General features: G+C 37.9%; 2 protein-coding genes across 3 annotated transcripts; both read left to right on the plus strand.

The window, feature by feature from the left end:
• The first annotated feature begins 3,039 nt into the window (after nt 1-3,039).
• On the plus strand, nt 3,040-4,965 carry LOC108598526 (pleiotrophin). 2 transcript variants are annotated; one of them, XM_017985207.2, is made up of 6 exons: nt 3,042-3,230; nt 3,447-3,547; nt 3,929-4,166; nt 4,287-4,424; nt 4,527-4,706; nt 4,772-4,965. In XM_017985207.2, exons 3-6 carry the CDS (start codon nt 3,950-3,952, stop codon nt 4,792-4,794), a joined length of 558 nt encoding a protein of 185 aa, XP_017840696.1. In that variant the 5' UTR covers nt 3,042-3,230; nt 3,447-3,547; nt 3,929-3,949; the 3' UTR covers nt 4,795-4,965. The 2 variants fall into 2 exon arrangements, with proteins under 2 accessions (XP_017840697.1, XP_017840696.1); XM_017985208.1 differs by lacking the exon at nt 4,772-4,965 and having other exon boundaries at nt 3,040-3,230; nt 4,287-4,423; nt 4,525-4,603.
• A 6,129-nt stretch (nt 4,966-11,094) lies between these two features.
• On the plus strand, nt 11,095-19,522 carry LOC108598708. Its single transcript, XM_017985433.1, has 5 exons — nt 11,095-11,467; nt 17,476-18,086; nt 18,710-18,847; nt 19,007-19,186; nt 19,252-19,522. The coding sequence occupies exons 2-5, from the start codon at nt 17,537-17,539 to the stop codon at nt 19,287-19,289; spliced, it is 906 nt and encodes a 301-aa protein (XP_017840922.1). The 5' UTR covers nt 11,095-11,467; nt 17,476-17,536; the 3' UTR covers nt 19,290-19,522.
• Nucleotides 19,523-19,557: the final 35 nt, after the last annotated feature.

Genomic DNA, 19,557 nt, shown 5'->3' on the forward strand with positions numbered 1-19,557 from the left:
AACTATATTTAGACAGTTTTGACAAGGCATGTCAGAGAAAAGAGCAGAAAAACTAGTGTGTTTGCTCTCGCTGCTTAGCTGAGTTCTTTGAGTTGTGCTTAAAACGAACATTTATGGCTCGATATGTGTAAAAAACAGCAATGCAACACTTTGGTAAAGTTGTAAAATTTGAATTGTTTAATTTAGCAGCGGCATTTGGACTTTTGCCCCAAATGCGCACTGACGTGTGTATGTTGGTACAATTAGGAGAAGCGCACATACTGTAGGCATTAAATTACAAATGAATTCCTGGCACGTGATATCTTGCTTGACTGCATCTGTGGCCAGCACCAGCACTGCCACCTCCGCCGCCGCCCCCGCTGCCGCTGCCAGCAAAGTGCAGGATTGCCCAGTGCATTCGACCCCCCATCCCCGCATCTGTTCTTCTCTTTCTCTCTCTCTCTCTCTCTGTCTGCAGCACAAGTCAATTACGAGCGGTTGGATGTGGGCAACTGGGCACTGCGCCTGAGCCCAGAACCAGGGCCAGGACTCGCGGGTTGTGCCAACAATTTGAACAGGCTAAAAAAGCATAGCTGTGCAGTTTTAGCTTCATATACGTATTATATGATTTGTGTAGGTTGTATCACATTTTCATATACGCGCTCGCTTGGACAGAGCGTTTAGACTTGCCTAAGCTTTAAATTTCAGTTTAGTTCATTTTATTTCAAAGAAATTATTATCACTTGACTGTGTGCACCACTGCACAACAGTGCGAAAAGAAACTTCTTTTATTTGTTTTCCCCATTTCAGTTTTTTATACTACTTTATTTTTGCTTTTCGCTGCTTTTCACCGACTTGACTCCTTTGGCACTTCTTGGTGTGGACGACTGAAATTGAATTCTTCTTATTTCAGTCACGCAACGTCGTTCAAAGGTACCAAACGGAAAGCCAAAGAGTTCTTGCTTTTCTTGCTATTCACTCCTCCTCTGCTCAAGAGTCTAAATTGTTCAGCTCCTCTTGGTGTCACAAATCTATAGAGCCACCTTCATATTAAAGAGCGTAGCTTAGCAAGTGCTGCACTTGTACGACTTTAATAGACAGCTAAGCACCTATCATAATTAGATTTGCATTAAAAATACGCAATAGAATTCATAACTTGGCTATGAAGGGATTACAATTACTTAACAATTTGCCTGGACAACTGCTCTAGACCGATTAATAATTAAAGCCTACACGTCAGGCTTTTGTTGTGGTGTATTGGGGTTATAGACGACACTGTAAATCAAACTGCAGACTTCAAGTGCGAAGTGCGAGGGGAACATGGCAATGGGTTAATGGGGAATTTTCAGCTGTGAGTTTTGCCATTTTAGGCTTGGGCTCTCTCGACCCTCTTTGTGATAATGTTCGACTATGTGTACTGCGACCTGTGACACACACTGCACACTGACCATGTGACTTAATTACATTTGCATTATTAAATTTTATGACAGCTGTTGGGCTCAATAACGCCATGCACATTGCTCTCCATGTCGCAGTGCAATTAAAACGTGCAACGTGCCCCATTGCTACGAAAGAAAATACTCCTGCACTCAATGCATCGCAATTCAATGCAATCGCATTAATTTGATCAAAGTTGCTCAATTATATACTAAATCTCTGCTATCAATGAAAGGCTGGTTAAAATTCCTTACAGCAGATGAGAATGACGCATCGGAAAATGCTTCCAACTGGCGCACAAATTCCAATCAGTTGTTTTATACATATATTCATATATATGTATATTCATACACAAACAAACAGTAAATACACATTTACACTGTCTGTAGCTGGAGGTCTAGGCGCAGCAGAGTTTTGCTGTGAAATTGTATCCTTGGGCAGGTAAAACTTTCTATTAACAATTTTAATATGCAGACTTTGCCATGTGATGCAAGGAGGAGAAGCAGAAGGAGGGCGCGGGCCCGCAGAATGGCTATAATTAGTGTAAGAGTATAAAATTTAATTTAGCCGCAAAACGAGGGAAACGACTAGACAGCGCCAAGCAAAGCAGACTACGCCATGTCAGCCAGGACGCGGCAGAACACGTCAGGTCAACAGCAAACACAAGTCATTTAGCTGTATAAACGATGTTCTCTTGGCTTGGCTTATATTATTTCACTTTTTAAACTTTGCACACACACAGACACACACACACACACATACGAAATATTAACTGCAAACGTAAAGCGCAAAGGGTCGTCGCTTATTGCTTTGATGAGGGCGGATATTTATGAGTATGAGTGGCAGCAGCTAGCAGGATACGGGTTACATATAAGGGATAACAGAGCATGCTGTGAAGCCAACAGTTCATTATGATGTCTAAAGGTAGCGCGAGTTACAAGTGATTATCCACGTACACGAAACGTTAACAGAAACAGATGCCGGAACCGTAAAAACCGCACAGCCAACGAAAGGATAACGAGCTAAACAGAAGCATACCCAAAGGGTAATGACAATGCTAGGATTTCCTGCGCTAAGTATATGCAAGTGTTTGAGCAAGTCTTTAATTATTGCTTAGTGCACTTGGATCCCCAAATAAAATGCTAACTTCTAAAATAGTTTGTTCAGCTAAAAAATCATAGTTACTTAATATAGCTGTCAGTTTTTGCATTTTGTTCGTGACGCATCTGTTGTACTGTAAATTATTTTTAAATATATATGTACATATATGTATGTTTATGTTGTTGTTGGGTGGTTCGAAAGTGACTCATTGTATTTGACTCAAAGCTATGCAACACAACTCTGAATTGGAATGCGAGTCGCAGTGGCAAATGAGTAGAGCATGCTCTCTTCGCTATGTTGCTGCGCAGGATAAAAATAAAATCTTTGCAGTTTATTTTTGGAACATGCGCAGCTCATTGATAAAATAGCCTAGGCTGGTGTCAGGCTCACGCTCATCTTTATGCTCTTGGCTTTCTCTCACACTCTCTATCTCTCTGAGCGCGCAAAACATCCTTCAGGATATTATTCGTACTACGGACTACGGAGCGTGTACTTATTGCAGCTTTCCGCAATATTTTGCCATTCAGTGTCACGGAGACGCGCAACGAGAGCAGTACAGAAAATTCCAGAGCGCTAGTCAGAGCCAGCGCTAAAGCAAAGTTCTTTAAAGTCTTGTTATATGTGTTTGAGTGTGTGTGTGTGCTCGCAGGCTCAGTCAGTTTGACTTCCTTTTCGTGTGCGTGGCAAAAGGAGCATTTTGTGTGTGTATAACGGTTAGTTCACAATTCATATACGTTAAACTTTGTGTACGTGTGTGTGTGTTTTGCGGTTTGCTGCGTAGTTTATCATTTTTCTTTGAGCAGCATCAAACCAATTTATGAATAAACCGTATATGATGAAAATCTGTATAAACGAAAACTTTTTCAACTCGACAAAAGCTTGAATTACATTTTTTGTTTTCACTATTTCCGACTTTTTCACGCCTCTAGATCAGAGGTCCTTACAACAAGGATATTGCGTCACGTTACATACGTTTAGTCGAGATACAGATACATTCGAGGTAGCGCCACTTCGATTTTGCTTGCTGAGGGTAAGTATCTTTTAATTTTAATTAAATTAGCATTTTCTTTTCCTTGCTGAATACTCTCACACACACACACATATTCACCGCTGAGCTTTCAAAACTGTTTCAGTGGTATTTTTTGGGTTTGGCTTAAATTAAATTATATGAAATACAGTGAACTGAAAATATATTGCTGAGTCCGCTTCAAAATCTATTTTTAGCTAATTTCATAAACTAAGAGTTTTACTTTTACCGCATCTAGGTTTTTAAAAGCAAATAAGTTTCAATCAATTTGCTCGTAGAATATTCCTTAAGTACTTAAATCTCAATATTAAGCAATATTTAAATGGGCTTCTAAGTTGCATAATTTACAATTATTTACAACGCCACAATATATTATATTAATAGGAAATTGTGAACTGCGTTATAATGAGAAGTAACTGCTACGGAATTACGGTGGCCATATATTTGACATGGTCGGCTCTAGTGTGCAGCTTAGTTGCTGGCACCACAGAAGGCCAGGAGACTCCACTTGCTCTACCCATTGCTGAGCAGACACAACCTACAACAGCCATACAGGGCGAGGTATGGGAGGAAGACGATCACGAGGTATTAATTCGCAATGAACGTGGCACAAAGAGTGATGGTGAGTATTGTCCAATACTTGAGTGATTTACATATACATATGTATGTGTGTATATAAATTAGAAAAATAATTTACTTCATGTTTTAATTTTTTGCAATATCAATTTCATATTATTTACAGGACTCTCGTGCCGTTATGGTAAAAATCCCTGGACTGAGTGCGATACTAAAACCAACACGCGTTCCAGAACTTTGACATTGAAGAAAGGAGACCCAGCTTGTGATCAGACTCGGACTATTCAAAAGAAATGCAAAAAAGGTGAAATGATAATAATCATAGAATTCATATACATTTGCGCATCTGTAAAATGTAGGGGACTTATAAATTGAACTCGTTTATTTTGTGTCTAATCTATTTTAGCCTGCCGATATGAGAAGGGGGCATGGTCTGAGTGTGAGACTGGCAAAATGACTAGAGCTGATAAATTGAAAGCAACTAGCGATCCTTCGTGTGAGGCAACACGTGTAATTAATAAGAACTGCAAGCCTGGCAAATCCAAGGATAAGAGCGCTAAGGAACAACGCAAGAATAAGGATAAAGGTGCTATACTAAAAACCTAAATACTTAAGAGTCTTATAATTGTTTGATAATCGTTTAACATGCAGCTGCTCGCAAAGGACGCGTCTAAATCTTTCGTCTAATTATCTAAGATATTTACAGTTTTTTTTTAAGTCGTTCGTTGGTTTTATCCCAAAAACTCATTTAACAGTATATAAAAAAGTGAATAATAAAAATACAGTTCATATTAGAGATAAATTACCATGTTTAACCGTAAAACATTCCACTTTAATAAATTTAAACCGAATGGTAGTTTTGTTTTAAAAAACATAAAAAATAAGAACAGAGATAAAGTTTTAAACTAATACTTAACACGAAAATACAAAAAAACGTTTATAAATATATTCATATATACATATACATACATATATGTGCAACCGATACCCATTTAGTTAAACCCTAAACAAACATAATAGATCAAGTTAAAATACTCGAAAGAAATTAAACCCAGCTTGACTGAAAAGCGGCGCATTGATTACCACTTAAAGGTTAACCAAATTAAGCTGGCACACATATATAATCTAATTAGCAGAGTTGTTCTTCATATTAACAATTTACATAAACGAACTGAAGATTTTCCCCTTAACAAAACAAGTTCAAAATGATAAAAAAAAAAAAAAATAATAAACAGAATTAAATATCAGCTTCTGGATTTGATCTCAACGAAAGCAGAGACAGCAAAAAGGAGCCGAGAATGAATCGATAATATGATGTACACTTAAGTATCTAGAAATACAACTCATAATTTAAAACAAAATCACTTAGTGTAAATATTGTAAAAAGTAATACAATAGTATTGCAATTGTAGTATAATGACATGGATGAACGATAAATCGTATCACACTTGAGCAAAATGCAGACCATGTCAGAGATACGATGAATGCGATTGGCATTTCAAAAACATATACGATATACCAATATCCCCATCAACTTATTTCGATATGACTAATGGTAATTCAATAAAAATATAAACTTCCCAAAACACTTACCAAACTATTCACGTTTTATTGAACGACTAGTTATACGAGTAGCTTCTGTATAACAATGTGACGAAAATAATGTATTTCATCAAATACTCATACCACACACACAACTTTAATAAAAATTTGATCTTTGTAGAAAGAAATTTGTTTGCTTCAGTTTTTGTTTAATAATAATCATTGTGTATTAAACATAATTTCAAGGGCTTGGTTCGTAATTTTTAGCAAACAACTAATTGAAAGGTAGTTATTTATAACTTAACACAGTTCAGAAATTAACGATATCAAAAACTATAAAAAAATAAATAACAATCTGTTTGTGTTACTGAACGCAGGCCTGATGAAATCATTAATTACGTCAGTATAGTAGTCTTACTTTCTCCATGATTCAACTTTTTAGTTTCTTCACGTAGCCTACAAGTTAATATTATACACAAAACAAATACATATTGTCATATTTACATATATTTAGTAGATACAAAATAAGTACCAGATGAAAGACATGAAAAGCCAACAAGTAACTGAACTTACAAAAATATTATGATTAAAAAACTTGACAGAAATCTTAAATAAAAACCAAAAACAAACGAAAAAACTTCTATTCTATAAAGCGAGGTATGACTTGTCAGATAAAGTAGATATCTTTTCTTAATTGCACTTTTTAAGATGGAGCCCATGGGATGGAATCAACTGCGCGATGTCGCATTTCCTTATTAGGGAAATTGTTAAAGGAGTCGTAGCGTTGCGATTTGGCCCATTGCCAGGACACCGTTAAATGCAAAATGCCATTTGTCAGATGCAAATTGGCCTTAAAGCAGTGCTGCAGAAGCCAAACTCTTTGCCAAGTTATCAGAGTAGACTACAATGGAAATTGTTCATGTACAAATTTTTTAGCACACGCTGCCTGGCATTGTAACAATTTTAAGCTCATGCTACTGGCTATGAAAAATGCAAAGGAAAAAGGCAAAAATGCTCAATGTACTGTAGTGACAGCCACATACCCTTTACTGACTTGCTGGCTTGACTTTAACAATATGATTGGGCTGATTTCTCACTCACTCTTTCTTCTATATCTGTAAATAAAAAACAACGGCAAAGCTATCGAAGCAAAACAACGATTAAACAACAGATAAGGAGCAACACTTTTTCAACTTTCAAAACTCTTAGCAAAGGCTGTTGGCACAATAGAAATTGCATTGCTGCCACGGAAGTCGCCATGTTTGTTGACTTCAAGCCACCATTTTGTATAAACATGCATTCGTGTGTGTAGATGTGAGTGTATGCTGCAATGTTATGCAAGTCCTCTTAATATCTCCATAGTGCGTTAAAAATAAAGCGTTGCGGCATGCCTCTTTGACTTTTGTTGCATAAAAGTTATTAATAGTCTGACATTTTTAGTTAATAGGTGATCAATAATATGAGTTGTACATGAAAAAGCAAAGTTAGATTGACTGCAAACTCAGGTTAAAGGGATAAAACTGCAATCATTAGTGCTAAATTGAATCTAAAAATAAACATGCAAGTAAGGTGGAGCTACTGGAATTTGAAAATGTTCAAACTCTTAGCATTATAATGCCATATATAGCTAAGCTATAAATCACAAAGGATTCAGTCGAGAAACACAAAACAAAATGTGAGCAAAAAATCTCTGTTCATGTGTAAAAGCAGCGGAAAAGCCAGCAGCTGGCATTAGCTGAAGCATACTGAGAATGGAAAATGGGGTCCTGCTGCGCCTGTACTAGTCAAGCCAAAGTGAACTTGATACAAGCTTTCGGGCATGTTAGAACGCTCGGTTAGCCATTATTATTATGTAGCAAGTGCACATTGTTGTGGCGCACATGCTGCACCTGCGGTCCACAGCCAACCAAGTTGAATGTGGCATAAGCGCTAAGCTAAATGGATAATGTTGTTGCATGAATGCAGTTGGATTGCACATAATTTAGTGCTTGTATCCAAGTCCACCTGTAACGGCACACACTGTATTGTCTTTACTGTGCTCACATATGTGCGGATAGCTTAATAACATTGGTGTATTGACGGTTTGTTACAAAATCTGATTATTTTCAAGCTAAGTTCGTTGTGCATAAAGAGGCTAAAATAAGCAAATCATGAGTAAAAGTGAAAGCCTAACACATTGTTTTGCATAGGGTCAGAAAACTGTTGATTAAAAGGAAATCGTTGGTCAGAAAAACTCAGTTACTTATAAATTTATTTCACACATCCAAATACACGTGTGTGTGTGGGTGTGTGATGTGCACAATCGAGTAAGGGTTGACTATACGAGGCTTTAGTAAAAGCGAAGTGTAAGCCGTGTAAAGCATGTTGGCAGCAAATTAAACCACCATAAACCCTTGTACAGGTCTTGAAAAACTTGTTTGGTTCCTAGTGAGCAAAGCCCACAGCTTTCCAAATGGAAAGCCATAGAAAGAGCAACAGCAACAATGTTGATGACAAAAAAAAGGCGAGAAAGAGGCGAAGAAAGTTTGGGTAACGTACGCAAAATTTAACTTAAACATAATTAAATTAACACGTAGGAAATATGCATAAAAATATTATACTTAGTCCCAAAAGAATTCAAAGAGAACGGTTGACTAAGATATAATAAACTAAAGAAGTCAGCAATCTTTAAATCAGTTAACTTATGCTCTCTATTCAATCATTTAGGCTTGTGCATAAATGATCAAATAGATGTGTATATATGTTTGCATATGTGTTGGTATGGATATAGAAAGTAATTGAAATAGCTGGCAATTTGATACTAGCACGAGGATGCCGAACCGAGTGTAGGCCATTGGATTTTCACAGAGAAAAAATAGAGTACTAGCTTAAGTAAGAGAGCCTTATTATATTATATAAATATTAAGTAATTTAAATTAATGAATTATAACATTACCCATAGATTTCATAGTTATAATCGACCTGGCTAAAGTCCAGCTGCCTTAATAAACTGTTAGAGTATAAAAAGCACATTGTCAGCTCGTTCAAAGCAAAGCGTATATAATCATCACACACTTTGTGCAGTATCAAATTGCAATTGAATTTGATGGTGACTCTGACTGTGACTCTGAGTTGGGTGAAAATTTATGTAGCGCAGCACTTGGCTTGCGTCATGTGCGTGTGCGTGTGTGTGTGTGTGTGACAGCATAAGACACACTTGCTGGGGGCCCAGTGGCTGAATCTATGGAACAGTATTGTGCATAGGTGGAATGGTGGCTTGGATTGGGCTTCGTTTGGCTGTCTCTACCATTTGGGATTTAGGTTTCGCATATCAGCAGCATCATCAGGCATGACAATGCAAATGCTGTCTAAGTTACTGCAATGACATATGCTACGTTATTGGATATATTTATTTTTGAGTTTGGCAGTCAGTCTTCCATAATATCTGCATATATGTGTGTGTGTGTGTGTGTGCGTGTGTGTCTGGATAATCAATGTAAATAGATGTGCGTGTTTACATTTACATTTATATTTAGTTTTTATCTGCTGCTGCTGCTGGTGCTCTGGTCATTGCACCTTGTCAGCGAGAAGCCCAGAGCTGAAATAGTCATATATCATACAAATTCCAAGCCTGCAAAAAATGCCAATAACAAGAATACCAGAAAATCCCGGTGAAAATCATAGCGGGTGGTTTCAGCACCGAAAAGCAAAGCACAGAGCAAGAAAATAGTCGCACATAGCAACATAGGCAAAATGAATATTTAAGTTGAAATTTCCCAGCAGCAAAGAGACAGAGAGTGCCGGATAGAAAGGCATAGCGAGAGTGAGGGTGAGAGAGTGTGAGAGCGGCAGCGAGAGCGCGTGGGAGAGGGCGCATGCGCAAAGAGTCTGTACAAAGAGCGCTGTTGGCGCATTTTGTCTTAGTTAGTATATCAGCTCGTTGGGTGAGAAGAGTAAGATGAATGTAAATTTAGCTCATGCGCAGCTCAAATTTTTTTCGGTATTTGAAACCCGACTCAAGTTGTTTACCATCTTTGCTGAGGCAGAAGGCAACGGGAACTCTGCACATAAACAAACAAATCTTTCGGGCGACGACGTTGTCGTCGTCGTCGTCATCATCTATACGCTCCAGCGACTGTGGTCAGCACACGCACACACAAATGCATAGGTTCATGTGCAGTATATAAAGCGGGCAAAGAAAATAAAAAACTGGAAAATAAACAAACAAACAAAGCCCCTTAGATGTGTATGCCTGTGTATGTGTGAGACATACACATGCTTGAGCCAGCGTTGTCACACAATCTATAACTTCTTTAAGTACATACATACATACGTACATATGTATGTGTATATGTGCATATATATAGTTGTATGTATGCAGTCCAGGCTTGCCTTCACTTTATGGAGCATAGCATGGTGTGGTATGCACATTTGCAACGTCGACGATATTCTGTATCTTTTGGTTTCCTTCATTCCACTCCGTGTCTGCCTGCCGGCCACCGACCACCGACCACCTGCCTGCCGCCTGGCGACTCGACTCGAGCACAATTTTTTGTGTGTTTTCTTTTCGACTTGGATTGCCATGTCTCAGCGCTCCAAAAAATGAAAACAATGTCCATTCGCCGGCAATAGCTGCGAGCGACTTGGGTCTTGGGTTTTGACCCACTCAAACCAATAAATTCACTCAAAAACTTGTTTGTATGCATGTATGTGGATAGCTGTGTAGATTTGTTGTTGATCTGGATCTGCGTGAGTGCAAGGTGCTGAGAGTATAACGATTACACAATTTATAGTGTTTGTTTACATTCAGACTTTCTTGGGCGCGCATAACTCACGCCCTGCTTATCTCAAGCTAAGAATAAAATTCAATCAGTACAGAGCTCAGGAAATAAAATTAAATAATATAGAAATGGCATGTACATAACTTTTTTAAATACCAGTATTGATTTGTTAGATTTTCTTCAATAAAATTATTATATTGCTAAATACTGCGTCCTGTTCTATATATAGAATTTAAAAGCAACATTTATTTCCATCGGACTATGTTTGCATTAGCGCTTATTCTGTATTACTTGTTGTTATCAGAATTGACATGCATTCACATCCCATCAATCATTTGGGAGAAATATGTATATAAATGGGTGTCTGGTGCTGGAGCTGCTACTGCTGCTCTGGCGTTGCCCCACAATAACAAAAAATGTCATGTTGATTGATAAGAATATATATAATAAATATATTTATATAAGCAAGTACATGCACTTGTTTATGTATAAACTCGATATCAGTGCTCTCAAGACAACGCAAACAATAACCAACGATTCAAGCAATCGTTTCGCTCAGTGTACACTGAGCAGCTTTGAGTGAGTATTTCACTCTCACTCACATTTCGTTTGTTGCCTTTGAGCAACAATTGCTGCTGCCTCTGCTGAAGTACTTGTCTCACAGCAATCTCAGTTCTCACCCAGCTCTGGTCAGTGTCGATCGGCAACGTAGCAAGAGCGCATTTATTTCTGAACAAGTCGAATTAAGGAATTTAAGACAATATCGGTACTATCAGGTGGATAAGTTGTTACAGTGTCTGTGTCCGCGCGAGTGTATCTGTGTGTGTGTGTGTTGTTCTCAAATTCTCTATTGCTCAAGAGTGCAGTTGCCTGCGCGCGCACCATAGAAATTCTATAAAAATCCCTTTAATCGGAGAAGCCTAACCACTGATTGAGTGAAAAAGAGCCGAGGCAGCGCCACCAGCAGCACTTGGAGTTGTAATACATACAAAGTTTGAAATTCGCTTAAGAGGAGTAATCAATCAACAGTCTACGACCGACAAAAGTAAGAACTTAACAGCCAACGCAACCAAATGAAAATTGGCTTTAGCTCACATTTATTATTCTTGGTATCAGATTTTTTAGAATGAGACAATATACTTGCTTATGGCAATATATTTCAATACTATTTCAAGTTTTACTTGAGCTGGGTTTATTTTTATAAAAATATCTGTTTGTGAAAGTCATTGAAGACTATGACGAGCTTATTCATGTGGGAGAGCTACGTTGGTAGCAACATCTTGATGCACCTAATGCCTGTACTTTTTTTTTCATGTTTGGATAGAGACAATGCTGCGAGAAACGCATATTATTGCTTAATTAACATGATGCTGCAACTTGCAGTATTAGTTCAAGTAATGCTGACGAAAAACAATGTAAAAATCCGACTGAAGTGTTGGCAATTCTTATTGTTGCACAATGCTTGATTGCACTGAAAATTAATGTTGCATTACTTTTCCTTATAGGGTTGAAAAAAGACTGAGACTAAAGAATTGCCTTTGTGTTCGAACAAGACTGAGACTAATGAATTGCTTTTGTGAAGCTGCATTCCTTAATTAGGCTGCTCTTTCTCTAAGTTCGATTCGAGCTGCTTTTGGCTTACAAAATTTATATATACTAAAAGAACACTACCTGCAAATTGACAGAACGGGTTTTTGTTTTCATACAAACACGTTAGAATCGCAGCTACAGGTACACATACTCAAATTCTTTGAAAGCTGCTTTCTACCTCCATATGTACTGACCAAGAGTATAAAATAAATATCTGCGTGTAAATGCAAAATATTAAGCATTATAAATATAACACGAGCGATAGCGCGGATGTGGATATCACTGTAGCAAAACTTATTATAAATTTTTATCAAAGCTATTTATTTTATTTATGAAAAGACCACTTGCATTTTTTAGGCTTGAGTATATTTTTTGTTTTGTTGCCTTTTATGATTTTGCTGGCACACAAGAGGGCCGGATCGCCTTTTGTGTAAAGCACTTCCTCAGCGCAAAGAGCCAGCCGCCATTGTGTGACATGCAAGGACAAGTGCTGCCATTGTAAGGACTTCCCAAAAAAAATTCGTGGCCCTAAAACCTCGTCTCCGAAATAAAATATAAAATAAATGCGCCATAGTGTACACAACCTTATGTAACACATACTGGCAAAATGTAAACGCAGTCGTATTCCAGGATATGTTAGATAAAAAAACGGATTCAAATTGATTTAAAGAAAAGTTTAGCAAGCGTCACTTCTTAGCCTTTATATTTTAACGGGTCAGCTCGCTGGGGGGTTTAATATTAGATTCAGCCGCCGAGGGCGGCGCTTGCTCGGACGAGCATCAAAAATATGCGCAGCGAATGTTGTAGCGACCATAGAGGTAGGCAGAATGGGAGTAACAGGTAAATATGTATATTGTTCACACTTGAATGCATTAAATCTACACGTTTACATGTTTAGGCACGGACATACTAACACACACATACATACCCAAGCACACACACATTTACGTTTGTGACGTTATAATGTGAAGCGACTCGGAATCTTTAAATAAACGGATACGCAATTTAATATCCGGTTAGCCTCTCAAAACTTTTTTCCTCTTCACTTTGCGTTGCTTAAATTTGTGTTATTGGTGTGGAAAATGCATATTTCATCTGTTTTTGCTGGAGTAGAATGTGGCCAGTAAAAGATATTGTGCATATATATTATACATATACATACGTTCGTATGTAGTATATCGCGGGCAGACAATCGCCAAGGCATAGCATTCCACACCAACAACAAATTAAACGCTAGGATATTACTAAAGCGCAAACTTTGCGTCGTGTCCTTTGTGCCCTTTCAATTGTCCCCTGACCCTCAATAGTTTCACAGCCAGAATACTAGCTGGTTAGTAAACAAGAGCGTATGTATATATACATATATATGAGCTGACAAAAAGAGAACAATAAACCAAAATCAACAATAACAAAAACGACGAGGCCTCAACCATACAATACCGAAAAATGCGAGTCAAGATCTATAAGAAGTGTAAAGTAGTTATGTATTTTTTATACTGATTGTTGAATATTATCGAAGGCAAAAGTGACATTGAAGAGCCTTAAAGTTGCTGCCTGATTGGTTAACAATTGCGTCAATCATAATTATTGACCTAAAATTAAATGTTTACAAGGAAACCAGTGAGCATAAATAAGTTAGAACCCCTCTCTAAGTTAATGCAAGTAAAAGAAAGTGACAGATAACAAAACTAATGAAGCGTACAAAGTGGAACAAACGTTAACAATGGCACAATGGTCCTCCTTAAAATGAAAGTAAGGTACATGAATAAGTCAATACAAGACTTTCAGCGCATGTTTTGTTATATTTGTATAAGTTTTGACCATTTTGTGTAGCTTGGGTAAATAAGATGAATATGCCAATGTTTTACCTCCACGTAGTCCAAAAAGGTTTCAGTTTCATGAATTTAAAATTTGCAAAAATATTATATAAATAGTGTAGCTTACCGTGATTTTCACTTGCCTCAGATTTCTCCAATTAATGATAGTTCTAATGGCTTAGCGGACCTTTTTGTAACTAAAAAGATATAAAAATAAAGACAATCGAATATAATCAAATATTGTCTAAAGTTCAGGCCTTACATCTTATATAGCTTATGTTGTATTTTGCTGCTAGTTGCAGGTCTTGTTTTTGAATCACAACAAACGTTTGACGACAATTTGGTGCAACCAAAGTATCTACGTGATGCTGTCAGAGCATTTTACGTGACAGTCGCGCTGGTGTAAGCAGCAGACACATACATAGAAAGGTATGTGTATATGTTAGCCACCAACTATTCACAATGTGTTTGATGTCAAGCCGGCTACATATTTAATAAGTAAATCACCGAATTGTTTATTTTTTTATAATGCATTAACTTTACTTGCGCAGTCGTCAATTTAGTAAAGTGAATTGGCGCTCATTGGGCTGTAGAGTAAAAAGAAGGCAGCCACATATCCGTTTTAAAAGAACTAAAATGAAGATCACGCTCAATTTCAATTGAAAGACCATCACACATACAAACAAAGAGAGCTCACAAAAATAGAAACTGAACGAATAAATATAAAGCTGCTGCAGCTGCAGCTGCATTGCTTTAAGTTATTTATTCATGAAAATTGTCGCCACAACTGCCGACACTTGTAGCACTTGAATATGCTTACATATGCATGTAGTTATTGTAAATGAAGTAGTCTTTAACAGATTCACCCTGTCTTGCTCCCATGCCCACAAATGATCTCAATGATTTCCTCAGTAGTCACATTTTGAGCTTTAGCTTCGCATGCCTGCCAGATGTGCAACGTCAGACATGGAAATTTTCAGATACAGCCAATGTTTTCTTGTCTTTTAAATGCTTTACGTCGTCCAGGGGCAGCTTCACAATTTTCTTTTTTGAAATTCGAAAAATTAATGCACACACATGGTCGCTGAACGTTCCATATACTTACATATATGTATGCATGAATAAAAATTCAATTATTAAAGCTATATATGTACATACAAGCACATATATTTACCAGTATATACATAAATGTTTGTGTCTCTTGTGTTTATATTCAAGCGGATTTAGCTACAGCATTCATTATATCTGATAAAAACCAAAATTAAAATACTTTACTACTGATCAGTAAAAGTTTTATTCGATTGTAGTTAATTCCAGCGATAGATTACGTTTATGTTAAAGTGATAATTGAGGCGACTGATGGTGGCATTAACACGGACATTTAATTACCAACTTTAAGTAAAGCTTTTAATTTAAATTTGCGTGTGCTTTTCACAAGCTAATTGGCTTCTCTGTAAATCGGATATATCAACACGCATCCGATTGGATTGCATGACATACGCAATACATTCACGTACATACATATATTGAATGGATTCAACATAATTGAAAAATAGAGCATTCAAATAAAAACTTATAAGCTGGTAGTTAAAAAATTTCAAAGCTGAAAAACGGCTTGATTATTAAAAATAACAAAATAAAACGAAGTCGCTCTAACTCTGAGTTCATTTCAGCTTTGACTTGCGATGGCTTGCCTTTAGTTTAGTTTTTTGTGTGTTTTTGGCTTGGCAAGTTTGCCACTTTAAGGTGAAATTGCTGCTGCTGCTGGTTTTACCTGCAGCTTGTACTCATTGCCTGTTGTGTTGTTTTTTGTTTAGGGGTTTTTGTTGAAGCACTTTTGTTGAAATGCTTGTTGTGGCTCTGTGCAGCGCTCTTCACTCACTTGTGCTTTTTTGTTTTAGTTGCCTAGTTTGCTTAAAGTTTTGCGTTCATTATTATTTTTCACTGTTAATTTTGGCAAGTGTGCTTACACTTGTAGAATAAATATATTATCTGAAATGTCCTTTATCGAGGACTGCTGATTATGCCCGCAGGCCTATACAAAATGTATGCTAATTTTATTTACAGCAATTTGATCACTTGAATTCAAACAGCTCTTGAGTAAGCTTGTGTAATTGTGTGTGGAAGGCGTTGGTTTTCAAACTAGATAACGATAACGTCACAAATAGCTAACAGAAAGGAACATAAAGTGAGAGACTTGCACGTAAATTAGCACAGACAATAGCCCAGGGCAATGTGAAAACCAATTAAATGTGAGTAAGGCAGCCAAAGGCGTACATATATACATATACACATGCATACAACTGTGTGTGTGTGTGTGTGTGTGTGTGAGTGTATGTGTGAAAGTATGTGCTTGTACATTAGCAAAAGTCATGGGCCTGGGCCAGTCAAACTGACTGCCGCATCATAACAAAGCCCATACGAAAAGCAATCAAACAATAAAACTAGCTGAAGCTCTTCTACTGGTAGTTGTTGTTGTTGTTGTTGTTTTTATTGTTTGGCAAACAACAACGCCACATTCCGCTTACATTGACTGTTTAAGTACCACTCCTGTGTCCTGTCTCAACTACTGCTCCAGTTCCAGTTCCAGCTCCTGTCAAATGCCATACAATGGCAATGACAAATTTATGCGTCTCACGTTGCTCAACGGCATATCCGGCATTTTGGGCTCTTCACCGGACTTTACTAGATGCACTCACACACATACACACATATACAAAGCTACACTTGCAATTAAACTGAGAGAGGCCTGAGTGTCACCATAGTAAGTTTAGGTATAGCTGCGCCTCGGATGAGCTGCATGCAAGAAGCAAAACGTTTGACATCGTTTGACAATTCCAACCCATATTGGCAAAAAGAACAATAAATTCGTGTAGACGGCAACCAAACAAATATCATTTTATTTATACCCACATATCGTGGGAGCGTTTTAGATTAAAGCATAGTTTCTTCATTTACAACTTCAATTGTTGGTTGGACTTGTTAAGTAGTGTTTTTAAAAACTTTGTGCAAGCGACAAATTGCATGGCTAACAAAGTGCCAGCTGCTAACACGTAATAGCCATAATAGACAACCAGCAGTGGCCTGGCCAAGACCCCAGTGCCTAGGAAATTCCCTCCCAATGCATTTCGCCTCAAACGGAAACAGCTCATGACAATTAAATTACAACAAGCTGAGCCAGGCGGTTGCTGTTGAATTGGCAAAGGGAACTTTGTATTTGCCGCTTGCACATAAACATCCATTGAAAGAGAAGGCGAGGCAAAACAGAGATTGTTAACTGCAAGCCATAATGACTTTTAAAACACGTATGCCATATAAACGTAGAGAAACTGCAGAAAAAGGCCAATGAAATTAAAATAAATTCAATATTTCAACCTGCATCCATTGTCTAGTAAAATCGAATGATTTCATTTTAATTCAATATAGTTATAGACGCAAGCAGTTGTAAGTGCTTGGCAAACAGTTCAAAGTGAGCTAAAAAACAAAGAGTTAGACATTAAACATTAAAAACAGACACTAAATAAGCAACTTAAAAAAGTAGACACACTTTAAGGTATTTACACACACTTTGTGGCATTTGAAACTAACATTCTGACCTTGTGTGTATTGACGTCAGCGCATTAACTCTATTGTCGTTCAATTTCAGGCACTTGTATCCGGTTTGCTGGCCTGTGCAGTACAGTTTAGTGACTGGTTGCTTAGCCGAGATGAATCTCTTATTAACATCAGCACGCGCGCACACAGCCGCATTGGCGCTGCTCCAATTCGTGCTGGTCGCATTGACGCTGATGCCAACATTGATTTATGGCCATGCACATCATGGCGCTGGTAAAAAGACTGCCATGCAGTTTGCCAATGGTGCTCACTTGGTTATGGAGACAGGATCCGGCGATGTGCTGGTTCGCGCTGCACGCGGTGCTCTGCCAGACGAGCCGGCAGTTGAAGCTGTTGCAGGTACAACGCCCACAACTGGTGGCGTCGCTGCCGGAAATAAGCGTGTGAAAAACAATAATAGGAAAAATAAATCGCAAAATCAAATGCAGCATGCTGCTGGCGGCAGTGGAGTCGGTGGATCTGGTCGCAAGCCCGGATATAAGAAGCCTGCAGCTAATATTCCTGATGAGCAGGTGCAGCAAAGCCATCACACCAACGCCAAGCAGCAGCGACAAATAATCAAGCATCATCATCAGCAGCAGCAACAAGAGCATCATCGCGCTGGCAAAAGGTCGGGACCCAAATCAAAATCAGCCGCTAATGGTAAGTCGCATATCGATAATGATACATACATATATCACTTATGGATTTTGGCGTTATTAAAGCAATAAAGCTTTTGTTGCATACTTAAGTGGGCAAGGCATGGGTTTATGGAAATTTTATTAAAACATGTACCACATTTAAGATTTGCAAATTGCAATTAAGATCGAGCTACGCAACATAAAATATACATCCGTTGGCTAAAATAAAAGCACACATGTACATACATATGCGTATGTGTGTGTAAAATATTATTTCCGGCTACAAATCCTTAAAAGGTAGTTGGCGCCCAAGGCAGCGACGCATACAAACAACTAACTTAACAGAAGTTGCGCCAGGGCACAAAAAGGGGTACAAGATGTGGCCACATACTAAATTTAGCCGCACACGTCTTTGGCCATTGCGAAATCGGACATAAGGCTGTGAGAAATGGCTACACAAGGAGTTGTGCTCCATACATCAAACAAATGGTCGAAACAATTTTGTTGCATTTTAAATGAGATAACTAAGTTTTCAGTCGTTTAATTTTTTCTTCACATCATCTTCACATAAGCATCAGCCTATTGAATACACTTATTTTCATTTCGAATAAGTTGCTAAGCTTAGGTAATGTGTCTTATTTCCAGCATCGACCTGTCGGTACGCGAAGGGCGCCTGGACGGAGTGTGATGCCAAGACCAACATACGGACGCGCACTTTAACCCTAAAGAAAGGCGAGCCCAACTGTCAGCCCACGCGGACCATGCAGAAGATGTGCAAGAAAGGTATGCAGAGATGTGTGTACTCTAGGCCATGAATTATGAGTTTGCATTTTAAATATTGCATAATTAATTTAATGCAATAAGTTAAAAATTAATTGCATGCAAATGTTACAAAGAATCTACACTATTAAAACTATTTACATAATTGCTTTCTGTATTCAGCTTGTCGTTATGAAAAAGGTTTGTGGTCAGAATGCAACGGTGGACAAATGAATCGTGAGGACAAATTGAAAGCATCGGATGACGGAAGTCAACAGAACTGCAACGCCGTTCGCACCTCCACCAAGAAGTGCAAGCCTGGCGGTGGCCGTGCCAAAAAGGAACGCAAGCATAAAGAGAAAGGTGATTAAATGTCATTTTTTTTTAGACCGCAACTACAATAACTATCACTACTTGTGGTCCCACAGGTCCTGGTCCCACCCGCCGTACATCGCCAGCGGCTTAACTTGGAGGCTCTACTGAGCTTGTGAAGGTCTCAAAGTGAGAGAAAATTTCTTCAAGTAAAGTATTTAGTAAGACCGCACAAAAACTAAAAAATCATATTTGTAATTCATAAATATTGTTGACTATCCGCAAAGGTCAAAGGAGCAAATTGAATATATACAATACTGATCTATTTTGTAAACAGTTTTAAAAAGAATTTTATGAACTTGGTATCATTAAAAAACTTTAAGTGTATTGTTTTGTGTTTGCATTGCTGAATGGGTTTAAGA

The sequence above is a fragment of the Drosophila busckii genome, chromosome 3L (genome assembly GCF_011750605.1).
Source record: "Drosophila busckii strain San Diego stock center, stock number 13000-0081.31 chromosome 3L, ASM1175060v1, whole genome shotgun sequence".
Taxonomy (NCBI): domain Eukaryota; kingdom Metazoa; phylum Arthropoda; class Insecta; order Diptera; family Drosophilidae; genus Drosophila; species Drosophila busckii.